The following is a 19,031-nucleotide window of genomic DNA, read 5'->3' as shown; positions in this document are numbered from 1 at the left end:
GACAGCCAATCAATTTTCTTTTCTTGGACAAAACAAATTACAAATAATCATGTTTGTTATAGGCAGGACCCACATAAATAGATTTCTTTGGTGTTTTCTACAGAATTGCACACAATTAGTGTACATACCTGCAAACCTGTATGTAGAAATACATATAAGCATGAAAATATTGGTGTGGTTTTTGTATATATAGCACCCAAACACACATATGAGTAGCCCAGTGTTTTCTTAAGCTTCAAACACTCATTTGAAGTTGGAAATAAGACATGATGACACTTAAACATTACCTTTATCTGGATTTAATTAGCCCTTGATTTTACATTTCCCAAATGGTAGTCAGGTTTATGCATTTTTTGCTTTTTGTTTGGTGAAATTGTTTACTTGCTTGTTCTTTATAGTAAACTGATACTCTTAAATGCCATCTTCTGCTAAAATGTGCAGTGAAATTTTTCCTTACATTCGTTCAGGAATTATTTTTTTATTTGTGCCTTATTTTAGGACCATTTTATTTTGGTTTGAACTATAAGAAGTAAATTCTCTTGAAGGATTTTTCCCCATTTTTAAACATTTTTAATGTAGTAGATTCAAAGTAATATCAGTGCAAGGATAGATTTCACCTTATAAAAGTATGCATCAAGCCTCGTTTACTTTTTGTACTTGTGACAGAAAAAGCAAACTGAAGCATGCTATTGGTATTATTTGTGACTTAGACTGCCCATCTTAGTTGTCTTCAGTAAACAGATCCACTAAACAGTGAGGATTCTTTGGCAGTGACTCCTAATTTTTTAGAAACATGTACTGAAGCATATAGAATTCTCCTTGTAGGACTCTTGAGCCACTTTTTAGAGACTTTTAATTGGCTGCATAATAAAGGAGATGGACACAACCTATCTCTATGGAAACATTTAGCAAATATAAAACCATAACTTTCAACTTTAATCATAGTTGAAAGTAGAATTGTATCTTAAGGATAAGTAGGGACAGGTAGTGAAAGTTCAGAAATTGAGGATATTTTTAATATATCTGCCTTCTGTTTAACTGAGTTCTCCTTTAGTCTGTTTTGATTTCTGAAGAGTTTTCTAGTTCAGGAAAAGGGTTGTGATACATAATTTGCAGTAAAGGTGCTGGAAATAACCGCTAAACTCGAGATTCAGGGGTAAATATTCACCAAATGATACTATAAAGTGGCTTGGAGTTCATGAGAAATATCGTTACAAAATTGTGTCTCTGACATGAGTAATTCAAGTAGAACTTGTAGCTTATGAAGTGTACTATTTGTCCTTATTTCACAGTTCTAAAACAAAAGTAGCCAAAACAAACTTAGTGACTTGCTGATAAGCACATCTCCAAAGAAAGGTCCGGTAGTTGTGAGCAGAATGGAATTCAAGAAACTTGGTTCTGCAGGAGTCCCTCAGAAATTCTGGACAAAACATATCAGAAGTTGTATCGCTTCAATGCCATTTTAAAGCTTTTTTGTAGTATTTTCTTTGTTCAGAGGAGTTTTAGGTTTCAGATAAATCACCAGTAGTAGAACACTCAAATACCATAAGGATGAGGATCATTAAAGTATCATGATGTAAAAATAACTTTTAAAATAGTGGCTCCTGTTCTTTTCATTCCACAAGATGATTCTTCTCCCAGAATACCTCAAGCATATCTGTAGGGATCATGTAAGTGACTACTGTCTGAGCCATGGTATTTATAGGAAGATCATGATAAGTGATTTCATCATGGCTGAGGTCAAACCTGGTAGTCATTAACATCAATGGCTTCAAATAGTGACAATGTTAGCTAGGTTCTTTCATCTTCTTTGCAAGAAACCATAGAATTCCTTGCAAAATTGAAAAAAGGTAAAATTATTATCATCATTTGTTTGCAACTGACTATCAAGCTGAGAGACCAGAAGAAAGGGAATGTGCCTTGAGAAAAGAGGTGTTATTTTATTCTATGGTGCTGGTTAAAGGAAGTGGTTCTAGCTGCTGAGTTCACTCCAGGCTCTTCTAGAAATTTGTGTGCCTGGGTGTCTGAAATGCTTAAGAAATTATGGTCTAGATGGGCATAAAGAGATTTACTGATTCATTTGGACCTGTTAATTTATTCGAAGTGGTAAAATATTTCCTTATGAATTTGGCTGTCACATACTGTTTAAGAGGAAACAGGTAAACTAGAAAGTGTGACTCCTGGAAAGACTACATTTAAATTACTTGAAATAACTTGGGTAGTGAGCAATGTCTTAAGGTCTAAAGGCAGTTAATATGTTTTATAAAAAAAATTACAAAGCCTTCTGTTTGGTATGTGAGCCAAAGAGAACAAAGGGAAAAGAAATTCTTTAGCTGACCCAAATGAAAGATGCATTAGAGTGGGCAGGAACAACATGATGACAAAACTCTTTGCTACAGAAGTTTCTGGCTACATCCAAAAATCAATTCTTTATACTAAACCACCCTCTTGGCAGAGTGTACTGAGCTGTAGCACAATGAATTCTTTCCTGAATCACCACTGTCTAGACGTGCTCTGTAGGTATAGCCAACACTTGCTCTTATCAGATTTGTTTAGAACTTTTTTAGTTATTGAAGCAAATTTTGTTTAAATACTCTGTAATGGTACTGGGATTATTACTTCCCTAGTCTTTACTTCAGGTATGGCCAATTACAACTCATCTCAAGGTTAAAACTGAATTTTTTTGGTGACAAAACTCAGCTTCCTATTAAGTAAATCTCAGTAGATAATTGGACAGAATTCTGTGCTCCTAGATAAGTGCAAATTACACTGTGTTTCTTATTGAATTGCTTTTGACCTGTTTTTCATATGAAAACAGAAATGTTAGTACACAAATCTTTTGTCTTAAAGAGATAGCAGCTTTATTTTTTAATTAGCTCAACAGAAGTGTCTGATCTGTCACCAGATGTTTTCTGCGTAGCAACAATGATTAATATTAGATGAATGCAGGGGCTACCGAAATTCAATTGTGGCATTTAGATATAGTTTAACTATATAAACAAATCTTTCTCAGTAGGTGAATTCTTTGGATGCCACACCCTGAACATGGATACATTCTGTTTTATGAAGCAGTAAAATAAATGCATTTGCTTTATGAATGTACTAAATGCTTTTCTTTTGCTGATATGGTGAAAGATAAAATATTAATCTATTTTGACAGAAAGAAGAAAAACCAGTGCAAGAAGGAAAGACTCCAAAAAACCAAGACATGTTTCTCTTAGATTTAGATGATTGTAAGTATTAAAGCCTCATTTTTCCCAAGGCATAAAATCAGTTCAGTTAATTCAATGAAGTTAAATTTCTGAAACATTGATTCTGTTAATATATTGTACTAGTTTCCTGACAAAATAAATGCTTAGACTGTCAAGTTATTTTTAAGCACAGTTATTACAATATTTTGTTTTATAATTGAGGAACTGTTTCAAAATTTAGGATCTCCCACCGTATACAACATTTACTTTGAGCATTTGTATGTGTCTGGACTTGTTTTCTGTTAAAGTGGACTTATTTTCTCGGGTTATAGTGGATGTTACTTCTACAAGCCCTGTGCAATCTCTGGGCCAATTATGGTATTATATTAAGATGCTAAGAATCACATTTCTGAAGAACTGTGAAATGGTAGTCTTGGAAGGGTGAGATAAAGCTGGCTCTGGTTTTTTGTCTGTGCTTGTAGTACCCTTCTTAAAGTTTACTTCTGTAGTTGCAGCCTATCAGAATTGCATTAACATGTACTTTGCATGTAGCCTGTAAATGAAAATGTGCTACACAGTATCTATCAAACTGAAGGATAAAATAAAGGAAAAATAGGAAAGGAGGAGAAAATACTTCTAAAGTAAATCGCACAGTCTGTTCATGTGTAAGTTGTATACGTATTTTCATTGCTTATTCTGAGTATTGGGGCCATATGTCTAAAAAAGTAATCTTATATTTAGAAACAAGCATATAACATATTCTTCAAATATTCATCAATGTGAATACCAATGTATTCATCAATGAATATTGATCAAATATAAGTAGAAGAGTATAACATTTAGATGAGGACATAAAACTTTTTTGTGCAATGAAAAAAGAAATCACTGTTTTTTCGCAGTATCTTAAATTGTTTTTCCGTTTAAGTATCTCTTACCTTTTTTTCTTCTAGTTTGTTCTGTAACAACTCCTGTGGCAGTTCCTACGGCAGCTGTTTTGTCCCCAAGTTTAGCAGCAGACCTAGAGGGATTAAGTCTGTCGAGTTCATCAGTCATTGATGTAAGTAGCCTTTAAAAAGTGGAAGGGTGCATGTAAGTTTAAGAATTTCACATGTTTTGAGGACATCATTAAAGTGTTTTTTTTACAGTACTTTCACCTGTAGAAGTTTTATATGAAATTATGGTTTATATGCAAGTCTGGCAGCATTTTTTGATTTGTAATTGCATTCTGAAATGTGGATAAAAGTATGAATATTGCATGTCTGAGAAAGATGCCTTCAAGAATTTTTAACCTTATCTTTCAAATTGTCTTTTTCTTTGCCTCAGGGAAACTTTAATTCAGAAATTAAGTATCCAAACGACAGAGGTCTTTCAAATAATTAATCTGCTACACTATCAAAAATAAGCTACAAGAACATCACATACTTGCTATTAGTCTGTTTGTGTATCATACATGCTTCCAATCATGACATTTTGCTACTGGGAAGTAATTTTTCATAAATATATGAAACATAGCCCCTGGGTGCAAATAAAAAGGGTATAGATTTACAATCAGTGGTGTATCAGTATGTGTCATGATTCATTCTGTTAGTGCTTTGTAGTACTTGCCATTAGGGAATCTCAAAACTATAGGTGTAATTAGAGTTAGCAAACTCATGGAGGTAGAGGGTGTTCTTTATTGTGGGAAGGAATAGTAGTTTGTTCTCTTTCAATTGGGTTTTCTTTAGTATTTTGTGTGTGTCCAATTTTTATTTGCAATTTAAATAGAAATTGCAGTGGTATAACAGGGTGCATATCCCTGTGAAAATGGATGGATGTGACCAAACAAAATACCAGAGAAAAAGGCATTTTTTTAGCCTAGCCTTGTTTCTAATGAGGTTGGTGTCTAGAACCTATGCTGCAACTTTAATAGTCACTGATAACCTACTTGGTGCTGATACAAGAAACAGTAGTTTGCAACATCAAATATTTGTTAAGTAAAGGAGTTACATGAGTGATTGGATTGAATTCAACTTTGCTTATGATTCAGTTTTATCTTTACAGGCTTCAAGATTTGGTATTGAAATGGGAGACTTTCAGATATTTGTTGGATATTAGCTTTATCTAAGATAATTGGCTTGTAACATAAATTTCAAGCAGGCCAGGGACATGCAGTCGCTACAACTGATATGCAGTCATTGATGTGTCACATCAATGACTACATCTGGCATCTGAAGATGCCAGTAATACTCTTCCATGTTATTTTGTAGAGCAGTATACAGTCTTAGGTATAGCTGTGGTGTTACTCTTTGCACTCCGCAGTTGCTTCTTTGCCATCCTTTATGGCTTTGACAGCTTAAAACACAAGCTGTCATAGTTTATTTGGCTTTGGATTAGCTTAAGAATGGCTCTGGTGTCTTTTCTTTACTTCAAAATTATCACCTTTGAGAATAAATTAGAGATAGCAATCTGTAATGCCAGAGGCTTAGGTGTCCCTGCTTGCCAGTGTCTTTATTTCTTTCATTGTTTATAGCACATGAACATATATTCCACTCCCATATTCATGCTTTCTTTCCTCATGATTGCTGCTGTTCATTTGCTAAACTGCTTCTCCCTATTCTTCTGAAGACACCTACAAAGAAATAGAGCTGTTAGATAAACAGAGCTAGAAGGTGTAGGCTGAAGAGTAGAAGTTGTTCTGTATGATGACTGTGCAAACTGCTTCCTAAGTGTTACTGAGGTCTGGTGACCAGCGAAGAAGCTGGAACATTTCCTCATTCTCTCTGCTCTGGAAAGAACCCAGCTCATGTAAGATTTAATTGTTTCTGCCTGGATGGTGATTACATTTTGGTCTGTATTCAGTTTTGAGATCTAAACTCAGCTCTGACTGCCTTTGATAGTTGCAGATGTACATGAGGTCCTTAGCCGAGTTTTCTGCACCAGGGAGCAATGGAAATTAAATACTAAAGTTAAAACTCATTCTTTCAAATTATATCCATATGTTTAAAAAGTCTTAAGTGTGTGCAAGTAGTTAGATAACTACAATCCCATGATGTTCAGCACTGCCAGATAATTTTCTAAAAATGAAAATATAAAACTGGCATTTAAGACTTTATGTGGGAATGTGCATCTTCAAATAGTATTTTGAATTTAATCTATGATGCCTAATTCTAAAGATACTTTAGAAAACTTCTTCCTTCAGTGGGAGAGAAAGTGAATATAACTGTAGGGCACATGCCAAACTAACAGTGAGAAATTAATTTATTACTAGGCAATGGAAAGCGTGGAGTAAAAATAGATAAGTACAGTATATGACCTTAATATCAAAGAAATGTAGCAGCCACTTATCTTGGAATATGTCGAGCAGTCTATTATTCAAATCATTCACCACTGTAATTGGATACAGCTTTTAGAAAACTTTTTAACTTCCAAATTCATAGCTGCTGAGTGTTACAAAGAAAGTATAAATACAATAATGGTTTTACAGTTATAGGAAAACCTACAAAACCAAAATATTCTTGAATAAAAACTGCACAGTCTAATGCTTTGTCCTGTGGCTCATTTGTTTTTATCATCATGTTTACATACAGTACATTTCCCCCTCATATAAACGCATGCATGCGTATTATAGTTTGTTCCAGGAAAAACAAAATTCTCTTGTAATTCATGAATAACCTTCTTCCAGCTGAATGCAAAATGTAGTAAATCTGTGTGCATTCTTCTGTCTTGGTACATGGGGATTATCTTCAGATTTGAGTGAACCAGGTAACTGATCTCACCAGAGGTTTCTGTGAGGATTCTCATGGTATGCAGGCAAGTGATGGCAAAATTAAGTGCTTGAGGAAACTGCAGTTGGCGTTGATTGAGTTTCAGATTAATAATTTGCAGTTTTGAAAAATATGTGAAGATGCAGTGCGAATCAAAAACAGGAGGCAAGACAAAACTGCAAGCTTTCAGTGTGAAGCAGTTATTGGAAAACACTGAAAATGGGTGTTTTCCCCAAAAGGGTTGTTATAAAGTGAAAAAAGAGGTATTGAAAGCAAAACTCATGATTGACCTAAGGACAGAGAGGATTAAAATCTGCTACAATAATTAATATTTTGAGCAAAAATGGTGAGAGGAGAGAGAGGAGAGCTATAGTAATAGAGAAAAGCTGAAGAGGGGAGTGATCTGTTCCTCCTGCCACACAGCTGATGAGGAAAAAAAAAAAAAAGCTAAACCATGTGTTCTTTTCGAATTAGGATTTTAAATGGTAAAAATGTATCTCCTAAATGTGGAAACCCCTGAGTATGCTGCATAGGATAATTAACTGGCAAAAATGACACTTGCTTTTGTGGGTAAAATTAGTGAGAAGGAAATATTTCTTTGGTAGCAAGAAACCTGTTATGGTTCAGAACAGTGTTAGTGCAAGGAAGAACTGACAGGTCTATATGAACCGTGGTGAGAGAAGAAGTTGGATGAGGAAAAAAATGTGTGGCTGTATGTTCTGAGTAATATTTAAGGAGAGAAAATGGTTTCCCTGCCCCCAATAGGATAGTTTGGGGAAAAGGTCAGGAATGACTAGGAAAATGTCACCAAGAATGCATGTACCAAATTGGGGAGGAAACTTGTTGTAGTGGGGAAGTGCTTATAAAAATATTTGTTGCAACAATTTGGACTTGCTGTCAATTATTCTGCATATAGAATCAAGGTATAATTGAAGAAGCGATACTGCTTTACTCACTAAGGTTTTATTCAATATGTTCAGTGTTTTTTCACGATAGTTGTCGCTGTCAATGGTATGTTTTACTGTTCCCTACTACCAGGCCTTCCAGAGAAACTGTTTAGGAAGGGAGGAGTACATCATCTTGTTTTCTTTTTCATATCTTCTAAAGAACTTTTGACCAATCTACACTTTTAAGAGCTTCTTTGGAATTGTGATGTATGAAGAAGAAATAATAGCTTTTGTGAAAAGTCAAGGTCAAGCTGCAGACCTGTCAAATCAGATGATAAATACATTTAATTTTAAATTGAGTACAGACTTAGAGAATTCCTTGAGAAATAGCAAACATAAACTTCCTCAATATTTAATTAAAGGTATTTTCAGACTAGGAGAACACCTTAAATGGTATTTTATTTCTAAGTTGTTGACAGTCCTTAGAGGGGAAGACTTTCTTATAATTTAGGTGGCTTTGTCCACATCGGCTGTTTCTAATACCACTATAACATGTCTTGAAACTGACTCTGAAGTCTATTATTTTCCTGTTTGAAGCATCTCTGCTTAGAAGTACTGGGCACACAAAGGCTGCAGTAATGGGTTATATAATGGCTGTATTCTCGTATGCAGTTTGCAAGAAAGGTTAGCATGAGGTGTTTTAAGAATTTTCAAAGTCCTGCAATTGAGAAATAAATAGTAGTTATTCCAAATAGTTATTGGCATGCACTTCATGATTTTTTTTCAGAGCTTTGCTAGCAGAAATTATTCTTTAACTCTGTACATTTGTCATTCATATAAGCTCTGGTCTAAGTGCTTACTTCAGGAATCGCTGCGTCAGAAGAAACATTAACTTGTTCTTGTTATGAAAGAGACATAGTGCAACCAGTTATGATAGCAGCAGATTGTGGGCAATGGTGGTCTTCTGCCCATTGTTCTCAGGCAGATTTTGATCAATTACCATTGTTTTCAAATAATTAGTTTTGCATTTCTGTAAGTATATCCATGCCCTCTTAAGGATGCTTGTAAAATTTTTTACTCTGTAAAAAGAGGATCCTTTTAAATAAGCTTTCAATATTAGTCACATCTTCTCTTCTATCCTTAGGTTTTGTAATCCTGTATTAAGAAAACACAAGCATATGATAGAATTTTATTATTTTTATAGCTTAGCATTTGCCCCCTTGTTTTTTAGCTTCCTGTAAAGTCTTATCTCTTTGCTGTTTCATCACAACATTTTTCCCATATGTTCAGTGTTTTCATTATACTTCTGAAGCCCATGTTTTAATATACAGATTGAAATTGGGAAGGTTTGTTGTGGGGAGATGAAGGGAAAAAGTGTGCCACAAGGCAGTCTACATGTATCCTATTCCTGGGAATGTTCATGACTTTGCTTGTGTTGTTGACCACAACTGCACATTAGACAGAGATATTTGTGCAGTTCTGCAGTTTACAGCTTAATTTGTGAAGGTGGGTTTTTTCCCTGTGGAACAGTCCCTGTTGTCCCCTACAGGATTTGTAACTGGCAAAAAGCATAATTGAAACCATGTTCTACAGTGTATGTTAGTAGGGTGCCTAGGAAATTTGTATGTGTGAAGCAAGTGAAAAGGCATAGTCTTGGATTTAGGAGTTAAAAAATAACTTTGTCTTAGTGCCGCCCAAAATGCAGCTATGTGGCTGATTAGGTGTGACTGATGCTTATGGGTCCAGTGGATACAGAACTGGGTGTTACATATGGAAAATGAGTTCTATTTTTGGCTTACTACTTGCTGTGTGATCTGGAGGGAGTATCTTAATCTTTTAGTTTTCCATTTGAAAAATGAGGATAATGATGCTTACTCACCTTGGGAAAGCACTTGGAAAGCTACAAATGGATGTAGCTGCTCATCAGCAGATATTAACTTTTGCCAAGCTAGAAGAAGAAGAAATGATACAAAGACTCCCTCATACTTTTTTTTTTCTTTGTTCCTGTAAAATTGCTGTATAAGTGGATGCTCTTATATTGGTTACAGAGAAATGTGTAGCATCAGATATTTGAAAGCTATACTGTCCTTTCAGAAATTGCTTCCACATACTTCTAAAAATGTTAGCTTGGAAAATAATCACTTGCCTTGACACTACTTGTTTGTCATTTCACCTCTATTCTTTGTTTATAAATGCATTTTTAAATAGTTGTGATATTTAATAATGTTTAAGCCTTAAAAATACGCTTCTCGTGTTTATTAGATGCATTCATTCTTAAAAAAATTTGCACTTCAAAATCTCTCTCAACTTATTTTCTTCAAATATATATACACTATAAATGAGATACTGTTTATAATTATAAAAATTATATCAATATAATTTGTAATAATTGGTTAGCAACTTGTATATTAATGTGATTGTATTCTGAATGACCAGGCCACTGATTAACTTGATTCAGTCCTATATTGCTATTTTGCTGTTTTGTTATCTTTGAGTTACAAAAAATAACCCAGCATTCAAATGTTGTATTTAAAAATAAAAGTGCAAAAATAGCAAAATAGAGTGCAATTGCAGTATTAAAGTCTTATTTATAAAATAGAAATTAAATTGTGGGGATATCACAAAACAGAAGCTCAGTTAAATAGGTTTCTCTGAGGACACCTTTTGATCATTTTTTGCCTTTCATTAAAATTCAGTACTGTCCTTTAAACTAATCCAACTTTTAAAAATATTTTTTTAATATAATTAGATGCTTAGGTTTATGGCAGAGTTTAAAATAATGCTTCTTTTTTTTCCAACACGAAGAATACATTTTTTGTGCTCCTTAAAATAGAGCTGCTGTAAACAGGGTTGGTGCCAGGTGTTTAAAAACAAGCATGCGTGATGCATGATGATGATTCCATAAGTTATTCTTTAAATGTGTATTGTGGTAATGTGTGTAAAACATAGCGTGTCTGTATGTGGTTTATGCTCTGTAACTCAGACAGAAGAGAGAGGTAACCTAAGCTGTATTTTTCTGTTATTTTGTCAATAAATGTAGCTCTTAAAAATTTCAACCACATCTTTCTAAGGTAACATTTACCTCCTCACATCTTTAGCATCTATCAGACATGACATGGGACATATTCATTGACCCTAAAAATTTTCATCAGTCTCATGCACTGGAAGGGGGCAGCCCCAGCCAGACAAGAGGCTCATTTCAATTTTAACGGCTGTAATTAAAGGTTAATTCACTGAGTCAGGATTAACGAGGAAAGTACAAATGATAGGCAAGCAGCTGCCTTTATAATACAGGATTAGAACAATGCAATTACAATAAGAATTAGTAAAAACCAACTTCCTGAAAAGGTTCTGTAATAAATGAACTGCATTTCTCTGTTCTTAATTGTGGTACTTTAACATGAAGTCTCTGTGCAGCATAGTTTTTGTTGTTGTTGTTGTAATAACAGTTGATCAACAGTGTGTCTAATAAGACAGTATGCCAACCACAGTGACAGCAACTGTTATACTGATAAATATAATACTGTGCTCTACTGAAAACCTTCAGACTTACATTTATATTGCAGCTGTATGTGCTGAACACATAGATGACTGCTTTGAACATTGACATTAGATTTCTTTCTCTTATTCTTTTGCAGTTGCTTACTTTAGACACTTTCTTTAAATAACCTTAAAAATATATCGAATTTTACAAAACACTTACTGAAAAGTTCCTGTTTACATTATTCCTACGAAAATTTATGAGAAATTCTAAACATCTGACAAATAATTCTAGTTTATAAATCAATATATATCAGATGCCCTCTGACTTTAACATCCTGCTGTAACTATGTGTATGCTTTCATTGCATTAATTGGTAGAATTTGAAGTTGGTATAATTCATGGTTTCAGACAGTCCCATCTTGTGCAGTGCCAAGTATATGCATATAAAATACTTTGCAAAGTAAAGTTCTGTCACTTCTAGGAATTTGCTTTAAAATTCCTGACTTGTAAGTAAATGTATAAGATAAAAACAGCTTTGTAATAAAGGAAAAACAAAGTAGCATTCCGAATCAAAACATTAAACTACTCTCTCATTTCTTAAATTCAAAGCAGTTATAAACAGAATAACTGTGCCCAAATAAATTATTTCTCTATGGAAATAAGTAGTGTGAAATTTCTCAGACACTCCTGTTCTGAATTGCTATTTTAAAGTCCCTTCACTTCCATTTTCCCTTTAGTTCATAGATCTACCTTTTCTATAGGTATTTAACAATTTCTATGTTTACGGTTTATTTAAAATTTTTCAAGTATATGCTACCATATGTTCTTGAATATTCAAAAGATAATATTTAAAATAGCAGTCAGGACACTTTGAAAACTAAAGTTTCTTGAAAAACTATGTATTTTTATCAGTCACCTTAGAGTTATGCTGAAATATGATGAAATATACCTGGACATTGTTACTTTAGACCTAAAAATCCAGCAGTATTTTCTTAGAAATCAGTACTAAGATGAAAATATTTGAAAGTTATGTATGAAAGTTATGTTTATGTTATAGAAAACTATAAGCACACTGTCTTTTGATAATAAACAGTAATATTAATGCAGGTTGACTTTATAAAACTTTACTTATGTATTTAACAGTAGTTGAATGTTTTATCTATGCTGTAGGATGAGAGTATATTGTATAACAATGGTATTTACTTTATTCTAGGTACTGTTTGGCTAAAAAGCTGGCCAGCATGTGTTTCCAACAATATTTTGACATTAAAAGCTCCAAGAAAGCTCTTTTTGGTGAGGGCAGTTGATAACTTTTCATTCATAATTAGCTCATAGAGAACCGAGAGACATTTCAGGGAAATTGAACTGTCAGTGGGTAGAAACAAGCATTTGACCTCATCACATTGAGTGGGGCCCATCATAATTTGTTCATTTGGTGCCCATCAGCCCAGCCTCATCTCTCATACGGCACCTCGCTGACCTTCCCTCTCCAATTCCACTCAGTTCAGCTTTAATTATGACTCTGCAGACCCGAAGAAATATTGCAGCTTGCTCTCAAAAACCCTGAACTGCCACTCACCAAAAGATTGGTTTTTAACAGGTAATAAATGCCCAAAGGAAATGGTGCTCTGTCCCACACAGAGTAAAGCTGGAGTGGGGGTGCAACGTTATCATTTTTTCGAGGTATTCCTGCCTCTCAGTTGTCACTTCCCCAGTGAAAATTTTATTTCATTCAGAGAGCAGAAGACCATTTCTAGTACTATATGAATGGTTTGAGTTTGGCAATTTTAATCTTCTTTTTGAGACTAAAAGGAGGTTTTACTTGATCTGCTAACCCAGAATTGCATTCAGGTAGCCAAATATTGTTTAAAACTGAAAATAATAATTAAAGAAGAAGTGGTGTGTGAGGGAGGGTTTTGTTTGTTTGGTATTGTTTTTAAATGACGGTTACTGAAAAGCTCTAAAACTTAGTCTGACACCTGGAATTTATTTTCTTCTGTGATAGGAAATTAAGTAAGATTCTCTTATCACCATTGGTAAATCTTACTGTAAAAGTGATTATAATGTGAACAATTTAAATATATGACAATTGCAGAGGAGCTGTGGTTTGCCAGTTTACTGGCAAGTATTATTTAATAGTTTTGCGAGATAAGTGTTAAGAAGACACAAGATCTGTTTGAAGAAAATACAAATTGCTACTGATTTTAAATGTGTAGTTCCATCTTAAAGAATGTTCCCACAAATTTCTGAGCAAATAAAAATATTCAAAACTACAGTACTAGAGAGTGTATCCTTGTGGTGAATGTTAAACTGTCAGCAGGATTTTCAGGTCATTTGACAAAAAGGATACAGGTGCTGTAGCTAGCAGTGAAGGTGACTGCTAGTTTCATCAATCACTTTGCCTTTCTTTAAGTTGATACATAATGGACCCCTTCAATCAGCTTCCTTGTTCTTTGTCACTTGTTTAGGAAGAAGAAAAAAGAGGGTGGAAGGGCTGGACTTTAAAGTCAAGGTTATAAAATGAATCGTTACTTATTTACACAGGATAAGGAGGATAAGTCAGAGTGAGAACGGGCTCTTCATAAAATGTCGAGTTTGTCAATGGGTGATAATATGCAGTTTGAAGCTTCGTGCAGACCTTGAACAGTGACAGTAGTTGTCAAAGCAGTGATTCTGAACCAGAATTTTAAAATAAGACATTGTTTAGTGACAGAGACACAGCATGTACCAGAAAGCATGTTAATCAGTGTTCACTTTATTTTCAGAGGGTCGCAGTAAATGATAATCCAATGACAAAGTTTGTTTAACTGCAAAACTGGAATTATAATAGAAGCAGAATGTAAATTTATATGTCACCTAGAATGCTGTCAATATGTTTATGTAACATACATTAAATATAGTTAATAGTCAATTCAGCTTCATTACAACTGTATGCCTAATACATTACTTTTTTTGAGGTGTGGAGAAAGAATTATTTTTTTAAACTATCTATGTAACTATCAGTTCAGCAAGTTAAAATATTTCAAATTTTTCCCCATATCATACATAACATTGATAAACATAGAAAACTGAGTTTTCCGGTATTAAGATTTCTTACATTCCATCACAACATTGTGAGGTTATGATGAGTATTTTGAGGACTATACATCAGAATAGAAAGGAAAATTTTGAGCTTTAGGTAGAAATTCTTCAAAATACAACTTCTCGTAGTCTCTGCATTCAAAGACTCCTGCTATTATGGCAAAAATTCTTTAGAAGCCTTCTTCCTTCAGTTACGGCTGTGAATTGTTTGTGGGTTTTTTAAATGACTGATTATAGTTTTGGATTTTTGTACAGAGGGATGACTCCAAAAGCCGTAGGGGTCCTTTGTAATTTTAAGTTGTTTCATTCCAGTTCCACATGTATCCAACTATCCAGAGAGTCTGTAAGCCTTGAAATTAAATTCTACTAGTTAAATATAGACAGAAATAGAAATAAATGCTTTTTAACTAAGAAACCATCTTCATCGCTGAAATTTTGATTTTCTTTTTAGTTTGGCATACTTGAAAAAATAAATAACCAGGCTTTGGTTGATGCATGTGCATCAACCAACAGCATCTGCACTTTTACTTGAGGAATCACCAGGACATGGCATGAAACACCTTGTATTCAAATTATAATACTGAGATTTTTGTCCAAAAATGTTAAGAGTAAAACTTTTTTGAGAAAATAAGTATTTGATCATTGAAAGTAAAAGCTAAGCATGGGACTAATTCAGCAAGTGGAGAGATGTTACTGCTAATAGGCCGTACCTTCCCTATTGTGCACTAGTAGTGTATTGCCACGTGATTTGTAGGCTAGCAGTACAAAGGGAAATGCAAGGATGTTGCAGTTGTTAAAATGGAGTGACTTGGAATGTTTTAAATTATGTAAGTGCAGATATATTTTTATGTGCTTTAGAAGTTCTTGCTAACAGTTGCAGGAAGGGGATACCCTCCATTACCCACCTCCAAACAAGTGTTAAGGTTGTTTTTAAAAAGGTTGGTACACAATGTGCCATTGTGTTCTCAAATCAGAATAATTTAGAAGTGTTTCCTGCCCTCCTGTGCCACAGACTGTACAGGATATTGGAGAGACAGAAGACTCTAAAAGTCTGTTGAACAATGCTATGATTAAACAATATATATCACAGAGATGGGTTTTAAAAGCTTGTTTTGGTCCAGATTTTCACCTTATTTTTACATGCTTTTCTCATAATGGCTTGATGAACAGGGCCTTGACATATTAAGATTAAAAAAGGTAGTTCTAGAATCTTCATAATTCATATTGATTTCTGTGAAGTTCGTAAAAATTTTCCTTTTTAACTTTTGTTCACTTGGGTTAAGAAACATTTCCATCTTTATATGGTTGCAAGTGTTGCTTGTTGTTTCTAGTCTCTGTCATCTATATTCTTGATTTGAAAATGGCAGAAGAATTGGGGAAATGTACATTTGTAATAATTCTAAAATACATCTTTCAGTTGTGTAGTGCAGTTTAGGAGTTCATGACTGCAAAAGGTGGATTGTGTAAAACTTTACTATTACTGCATTGGAATGTTTTAAGAAAAAAATGTATAAAAATGATTCTAGTTCACTGAAGGACCTTCAGTGTAACATTAGCACCATTAGAATGTATGCTTGCTACATGAATCATAAATTTGAGCTACTATGAAATACATTTGTGTACTAAAAGATGCTTTAAAATGGACTAAGTTTTAATAATGGTCATTGTCACAGTCTTCCTGCTGCTGCATTTATGCTCAGTGAGCTAACAATCTGTGGCAGTCTTGGACAATAGTAACAGTAATACTCTACATTAGTAGGACCGAGATAATTGCAAAAGTAGATGAGAAAAAGTTACCTACCTAATTTGCTGTCAGTCGTCCACATAGTTAAAGGTCTTAACCATGGCTACAGCTACTGCCTACATTCAGTGTCTGTGTGTGTACAGTGAAGCCTTCATTAGAGACATCCATGGGGTGAGGCTTTTGATGGCAGCATGCTGTGCTTGGTGTTGCTTGCATTGTTCTGAGCAGTGTGGGTGGGATTGAGTGGTGTTTCTTCTTACAAGTGTGAAAAGAAATGTCATTGTGAAGGGTGAATATGTCTTTTGACACCACGAATTTTGTTCCTGAGTCAAAACAATAGTGCTTTTAAATTTAAACAAATAAACTGAAGGTAATTTGTTATAAATAAACCTCTTTGTTGCTTAACAGACTACTAACTAGTGCAGGATTTTTTTTCTTGCTTTTTAAGGATGGAAAACAAAGCTTAAGGAAAGCAAAACACAGAAAAACAATGTTATCGTGGCCTCAGGTCAGCTATATTTTTTTGCAATCTAAGGATTATGGATTTGTTTAGGTTAAAATATTATGTGTATAATTAAATAAAACTTGGAGAAAATTGGCACATCAATATCAAGTATAAGAGATGTAGTGTGGTACACACAGAGATTCTACTCCTGCACTGAGGAAGTGCTGATACAGATGTCTACATGCAGTGAGTTCAGTGCTTATTTCAGGTTTTTGTCCTTGTGAGTAGTCTACTGTGCATTAGGATCATCCTGATAGAAGCCAGAATAGCATGTTGCATTCTTCAACAACAGTGTAGTGAACAAGATTCAAATATAGTTGTATGAAGGTGGAAAAGATGTAATTTGTATTCTGGCATTCATAAATATCTGTATTAGATTTTTAATATAGTGAATTAAAGGTAAAATTCACTTTGGCTTGTGGGTAATACTGTGTTATTACCCACAAGTGTAATATGTGTTTCAATTAAATTATACACTTATCCCAACAGATGACGTCCTTTTCTGGGGAAAAATTTGAGCTAAATGCTTCTATTGAAAGGAATCAGTATGCAGGAGTTGTTATTGTATGAATCTAACTGTAAGATTATACGTTATGGCCAGTAGGGTACAGTGTGTTTTCACTTTAGAGGTCTCTGGAGTACTGGCTGTTTGCCAAAAATCAAAATACTGTACTAGAAACCACTTGTAGGAACTTCTTTGAAGTCATTTAGACTCAATGCCAAAATCCATATTAATCCTTCTCAGCAATGTCCACTATTTCAAATTCATAATTAGGATGCAAGGTGAGGCTGACACCTTACTCTGTTCTTCTAACTCCTGAACTGCTTCAGGTAATCATAGAATCAAAGAATCATTGAGGTTGAAAAAGACCATTGAGTCCAACTGCAAACCTAACACTGCTGAGGCCACCACTAAACCATACCTCAAAGTGCGGTTCTCAGACTTCGCTGTTTAGTGGTCAGTGGAAAAATGGAATCACTGAATTGAAGTAAATTACTTGGCTTTGTATTGGGAGAATGCCTTTTATTTGAAACACCTAATGACAAAGTGTTTCATGCTGCTTGATGAAAGTCTCACATATGCATCAGCCACCAGACCATGTGGTTTTCACCTCGCGGAATCATACATAGGACAAAAGGATAGAAAATCTTGAGATCTTCCATACACAGATATGAATTTCACCAGTTGAAGTGTAGGAATTTTCTATTAGTGTTCCTACAAAAAAAAATTTCCTTGGTGTCTTTTTAAGCCCTTTATACAGTCCACTAATGGTCCCAGCAGACCTTCTGGAGGAGAATGTGTACTTCTGAATTTATACCAAGGTTTGTGTCCCATAATTATGTGACTGACTGTAGCCCTTCCTTTCATACTTGTTTAATAACTTAGACTTAATCATGAGAATATTCTCATTTTGTTGCTAATGGAGTTTTGTCATATGTGGCATTTAAAAAGATTTTACTAATATTTTCATTTGATTATTCATGTGATTCATTGTGCTCAGCAGAAGAAAAAGGCAAAGACGCCAAATCTCACATAAAACCAGGTGTTATTGTAATACAAAGCTTTAGGCTCCATTATTTATGCAAAATGCAAGCTGTCTCACTGCCCCCCCAGTTACACACTCTGTTTTTGAAGTTCCTGATTAGTCTGGTATGGAACTACTAAGATTTTTCTGCTGTTCATGAACTCCAGGTTAAGGCCCAATTCTTGTTCCTTTATATCATATAGTCATATTCATGCTCAAAGAGCAATAGTTTCTATTGATATAGAGTAACTGCAATTGTGTCTAGTTGATTCTATTTTAAGAAAACCATATGAAAAAATCTGAGGGATATAAAAGTATTAGAAAATAGATAATTTAGTACTATAGAAGATTTTGATCATCTCTGGATTCACAGCTTATATCTGTGAGCCGGTGCAAAGCTGTGGGTAGGAGTCAGAGACTGAGGCAGCAAAGGGAGCCTTTGGCTGGGCTCTGCTACAGCCGCCTGACCAAGGGGAGCCCATGGACCACACCTTCCTGCTCCAGCACGGGAGGCCTTGTGCCCGAGGGCGGTGGCCTGCAGGGGAACTCAGCCACCCCAGCAGCTGTTGGGAAAGTAGCTCGGAGGGCTGTGGCAATCCAGGAGACTCCTGGAATGCGTGGAGGACACCTTCCTGGGGCAGGTCACAGCCAGAGGGAATGTGGTATGGGATCTGTCGGTCACCAGTGCAAGTGAGCTAACTGGACACCAGGACTGGAGGCAGCCTGGGCTGCAGGGATCACGTGCTGGTGGAGTGTGCAGCCCTGAAGGATAGGGCTTGGCTAAGGAGTAAAAGTTCAGCTCCTGAACTTTAGGAAAGCAGACTTCCAGTCCTTTGGGAACCTAGTCAGTGGGATCCCCTGACAGACTGCC

The 19,031-nt window shown here is 35.0% G+C and overlaps 1 protein-coding gene across 1 annotated transcript in view; it reads left to right on the top strand.

Moving 5' to 3' along the window:
* Positions 1–19,031, top strand: part of AP3B1 (adaptor related protein complex 3 subunit beta 1) — a 153,657-nt gene that overhangs the window by 96,467 nt on the left and 38,159 nt on the right. The window contains exons 21-22 of the mRNA XM_058824532.1: positions 3,161–3,233; positions 4,142–4,248. Coding sequence (XP_058680515.1) covers positions 3,161–3,233; positions 4,142–4,248 — 180 coding nt within the window. The remainder of the gene's footprint in view (positions 1–3,160; positions 3,234–4,141; positions 4,249–19,031) is intronic.

Source organism: Ammospiza caudacuta, chromosome Z (genome assembly GCF_027887145.1).
Source record: "Ammospiza caudacuta isolate bAmmCau1 chromosome Z, bAmmCau1.pri, whole genome shotgun sequence".
Taxonomy (NCBI): domain Eukaryota; kingdom Metazoa; phylum Chordata; class Aves; order Passeriformes; family Passerellidae; genus Ammospiza; species Ammospiza caudacuta.
Note: the sequence above shows the minus strand (reverse complement) of the source record. Positions and strands in the feature narration are given on the sequence as shown.